This window comes from Gopherus flavomarginatus, chromosome 3 (genome assembly GCF_025201925.1).
Source record: "Gopherus flavomarginatus isolate rGopFla2 chromosome 3, rGopFla2.mat.asm, whole genome shotgun sequence".
Lineage (NCBI taxonomy): Eukaryota > Metazoa > Chordata > Testudines > Testudinidae > Gopherus > Gopherus flavomarginatus.
Window position 1 is genome coordinate 88,596,449 of NC_066619.1, and position 5,048 is coordinate 88,601,496.

General features: G+C 38.7%; 1 protein-coding gene across 1 annotated transcript; it reads left to right on the forward strand.

Moving 5' to 3' along the window:
* Window positions 1-498: 498 nt before the first annotated feature.
* On the forward strand, window positions 499-4,786 carry LOC127047573 (cryptic protein-like). The gene is made up of 6 exons (XM_050945998.1): window positions 499-738; window positions 1,206-1,255; window positions 1,371-1,544; window positions 2,426-2,540; window positions 2,630-2,739; window positions 4,306-4,786. The coding sequence occupies exons 1-6, from the start codon at window positions 716-718 to the stop codon at window positions 4,440-4,442; spliced, it is 609 nt and encodes a 202-aa protein (XP_050801955.1). The 5' UTR covers window positions 499-715; the 3' UTR covers window positions 4,443-4,786.
* The last annotated feature ends 262 nt before the right edge of the window (window positions 4,787-5,048 follow it).

The following is a 5,048-nucleotide window of genomic DNA, read 5'->3' on the forward strand; positions in this document are numbered from 1 at the left end:
CTCTTCCGTTGCTGTCTCTTCAACAGACAGGGGCGGCAAAAAACATAGAGCCGCCCCTGTCAACAGAGTAGAATTTCACCGGCTGTGTTCAGAAGGAAGGAACCCCTACATTTATATAGGATTTCCAATAGAGGATCACACCAGCCTCTGTCAGTGCCCAATAACTCATGTTATTACAGAAGGCAACGAATTGAATTAAATCATGTAATCCATTGAGGCCCACACATTCTAAACTTGTGTGCTTAAAGTAGGTGCTCAGTCTTTTTGAAAATCATGATATTAACTGAAGCACTAAAAATGGGTTTAGGTACTTAACTTTAGGCATCCAATGAGCTGATCCCCCAATTCCCTGCGTGCAAACAGAAACTGATGTAAATCGCACTTTTTGCTCCACCTCCAGCAAGCTGTGTGTGCGTTAGGGGTGGGGTGGACGAGCAAACTCAGAGAAATGATAAGTGACTGTCTGTCGCTACCTCAGTGAGGATCTACAAGCAGCAGAGCTGGGAACTATGTCTCATCTATATTGCTATGGTCTCGAGATAAAGAGAAAAGTTTCCTCCGTTTTCTCTCCTCTGCTCTTTATCCTGTCTCTTTATGGAGCAGTCAGTGTATGGTATGAAGATTGCCGCATGTAACAGCCTACACTGATCTACCTTGGAATCGTGCATCTAGTCAAGCTGCTGAGAATCACACTAGAATTGCAAAGTGACAGAAAATGTACCGGGGACAGCATGTTCGGTAAGGCGATCTGCCGGCCAATTACTTTTTATAAGCAGGGGGTCATTTGATTTGAGTCAAACTCTTTAAATTGTCTGCTCTAAATTATATAAACAAGAGTAACAGTGAAACAATGTATTTATGAACTTTAGTTCAAATGAAGATTAATGCCTACTTTTGCCTTCCGTGCTTTTGTAATGGGGCACTTTACTAATAGGCTAGCTGTACTCAACAACTGTACATAGCAACTTGAAAACAACGAAATGTATGAATCTGTGGCATTATGCAGGGAAACTAGATTTATACATACATAGTTTTTTTCATTGACAAGTTTATTTTGTGGTGTGCTAATTTGAATTATTAGTATTACACTATTTGTAGCCTATCAGGCACTGTATATTTTTTCATAAGAATCCACTTCAGTATTCAACAATGTATTTCATCATTTTTATTTCCATAAATTGATTTCATTATTTTTATTTGTGTAGAATTCTTTTTACTGTGAGTCTGGCCTTGCAGGTCATTCATTATGGAAAAGGTAAGGGGAGCTTATTTTTCCCATCTGTTTTTGCAAGTTTTTCTGAATATATAATATGTGTCGCTCATTTCAAACTGTTCTTTCCCTCCCCTGCCGATTTCACTACCTTTCCAAGGCCGTGAGAAAGAGGAGCATAAAAGTGATAGAGAAAATGTGCATGCAACAGCCCAAAAGCAACAGCCAAAAAATCAAGGCACTACTCACCTGTTTAATGACATGAATCGGAGTGATGAGAGCAGCAAGCAACAGAGTTCGAGAACCTTTGTACCTTTCACTGGTCTTACAGAGAGTAGGTAACATTTCTATACCATCATGTGTGCTCAGTGCTGTAATATTGCTATATTAACCATTTGCAAAGTGCCTTCATAAGCATTCATTCACCATCAATAACTCTTTGCAGACTGTCCTCCTAAGCACTGACAAGGCTGGATTCTGATAGTTTAAACTGGACAATTTAGAGATCCCTGTGGACTACTGTTTATAAAGTGAGCATATAAAATTAAGGTTGAACTAGGTTTCTTGCATCTACAAAACCGCTGTCAAAGAATAAAGAAAATAAGTGCAGATGTTGGTCTTACAAATGAGGTGTGCACGAGACTTGAAGTTTTTTTTTTAAAAAATGATTTTATGTTTTATGGTTAAAAATTCTTGTTAAATTGAAATTTTAAACCTTTTTATTTAAGAGTGACTGTCTATAAACAAACAGTAACACTCCAAAACAACTGCAGATTTCTGCATCTCATAACATCACAAAGTTTTAGGTGAGAGAATCCAGCCCAATCAGATCTCCTTAGTTTCTGTTGCATGGCAGAGTAAAGCTGAGTGACAGTGCTAAAGAACAAGCCTGATTTATAAGAGTGACTGAAATCTGCCTCTGTCAAAGTGAAATATTTCAGTTCCATACATACTTCTTCTGTAGAGGTTGTCAGGAGTTGTTTCTTGACCATCCTGTAATCCCTAGTAGTTTGCTTTTAATCCTTAACTAAACAAACTCAGCTTAACTGAACAAACATTCCTAACAGGCAGCTAATTTTATTGCCCCTAAGGACAATAAAACTAGACATCCCTAAGATCCTTTGGCAGCTACAGAGACCTGAAAGAACAAATGAGAAAGGTGGTTGTTTCAAAGTGTTCCTATTTCTTAGTAAGTTGTGGACCATTGTCTTTTAGGTAAAAAACTGAACAGGCATTGTTGTCAAAATGGAGGAACCTGTATCCTGGGCAGTTTCTGTGCATGCCCAAAACACTTCACTGGCAGATATTGTGAGCATGATGAGCAGAATAGGTAAGAAAGAAAAGATGAAGGCAGAGATCCTCCAGGTTATTACTGAAGACAAGCAGAGAAATGCAAAACCTCTCCCTTGTCATTGACAGCAACTGTGGCAGTGTTGCCCATGGAGTCTGGGTGAAAAAGGGTTGTCGATTCTGTCGATGTGGCTATGGGGTTCTGCACTGCCTTTCGGAAATAATGCAAGACAACTGTGGTAAGGAGATGATTATTTAACTAGTGGGGAATAAATGGAGCTTTTTAGTGCTTACCGGACAACATTATTTTCTGCAGAATTTGCATTAACGTGAAACTTATTCAGTGGCATGGTCTATTTTTGAGAACACATTAATGTAATGGTACTTCTACATTTGCACTTCTAAAGCAGCTCATCCACAGATCTCAAAGTCCTTTGCAAATATTAGTGAATAAAGCATGAGAACACTCCTGTACAGTAGGGAATTATTTTCCCCAGTTCAATTAAAAATTAAAGAGGTTAAATTAGTTGGCCAGGTTTTCAAACACTTAAATCAATGGGATTATTCATATGTGTAAATTACATGCATAAAATTTGCTGGGTCAGAAGGTTTAGAACCTTCTTGAAAATGGTTACCAGACCCTTTTGTCAGAGGATCTCACTACATGTTACAAGCTTCACCTCAGTTCTGTGGGGCAGGAATAGACTATATTATTCACAGTTTATACAGGAGGAAACTAAGGTATCAAGAAGTTAGAGACTTGCACAAGATCACATAGGAAGCAGGTGACAGAGTCAGAATGGGAACCTAAGGGTGGATGAATACCACTTCAATCTGTATCTTAATCATGAGAGTACTCTTAGGGTATGTCTACTCTTAAAACGCTACAGTGGCACCTTGCTAGCACTTCAGCTTAGACACAATTTAGGGCTTGTCTACACTGGCAATCTACAGCGCTGCCGCTTTCTCACTCGGGTGTGTAAAAACACCCCCTGGAGCACAGGAAGTTTCGGCACTGTAAAGCGCCAGTGTAGACAGTGCACCAATGCTGGGAGCTATGCCCCTTGTGGAGGTGGTGTTTTTAGAGCACTGGGAGAGCTCTCTCCCAGCACTTCGCCACAACCACACAAGCCAGGTTAAAGCACTGCCAGTGTAAACTAGCCCTTATTCTGATAGGAGTTAATCGAACTCCCCAAGAGGTGGTAGCTAGGTTGACCTAATGCTGTCTACATGGGGACTTTGACTGTCAAACTACACAATTCTGGGGTGAGGATTTTTCACACCCCTGAGCAAAGTAGTTAAGCCAACCTAATTTTCTAGTGTAGACCAGGCCATAGACTTGTAAAGTGTTTTGAAGATTGGTTTAAAGTGCTATATAAGTAGATATTACCATTTTTGAAAACTATACAAAAAGAATTTTTAGGGCTGAATTACTCAGTTATTTTCTGCTTATGTGTTAATGGCTGTAGAAGGATGGCTTTTTTCCCTTGAGGAAAGGGTTAACAGTCAACATAAAGAATGAGTGCATGCCACTTGCTAACATCTTTGCCAGTGCTTGGTATTTACTTTTGATTATGCTGAGATTAATGCTTCAAGAGCTGATAAGTGCTATCAGTTGCTTCTCAAACGATCCTTGATGGCATCCATTCACATCTCTCCTCTGAGAATAGACTTTCTGATTGGCTTTCACATCTGATAGCTTTAACTTAAGTATCTGCAAAGATGTTGGGAGGAAATTTCAAAGTCTATTGAAATCATTCCTATCTCACTCCCATGTTAACTTTTCTTAATTATTATTTTCTCAGATCTAAAAATAGAAGAGGAGGAATTTCTCAGGTTACGTTCTAATGGCCTGAGATTACAGCAAACCAAAATGTGCTCTCTCATTTTCCTACTCTGCTTCTTCACATTGTTCTGCAGTAGGCTCCATCAGCAGCTTTGAGACTGGCTATATGAAAGAATTTATTTAGGACTCCAATCCCCTCACTTTGAATCAAACAGAGTTTTTGCCCATTGTCAAAACCATTTTTCTAACAGACTGAATGATAAGAGGTGAAATGTATTTTACCTCAAATTTTCCTCATTAACCTAAAGATAACCTCTACTTACTTGTCTGCCTGAAAGGGACATGCTAAGGATTAATTAGTTAATGTTAGTAAAGAGCTTAGATTATGAAAAGCACTAGACTGTATGAATGCTATGTATTAATTCTTATTACTACTTCTATCAGGGTCTGATTTAAGCAGTTCTCTAGTTTTGAAGTATTGGCTCTTCCAGTGGAAGAAACCCCCCAGTGTTTTATGCCTTAAGCATTGGAAATTTATAGCTATTATTTCCTTTGAATATATTTAACATTTTATTTAAAAAAATAAAACAAATTTTATTTCAAAGGATCCCTCTGTACTTTTTAATTTAAACCTTTAAAAAGGAACAGGAGAAAGTTGGTAAGTGTCTGTGGCATTTCCTGTGACTAATTGCTGTTCTTGGGATTCAATCTGAGCAGCTTTCTGCAAAGGTGTCTCCTCCCCTCCCCCCCAGGCATTGATTG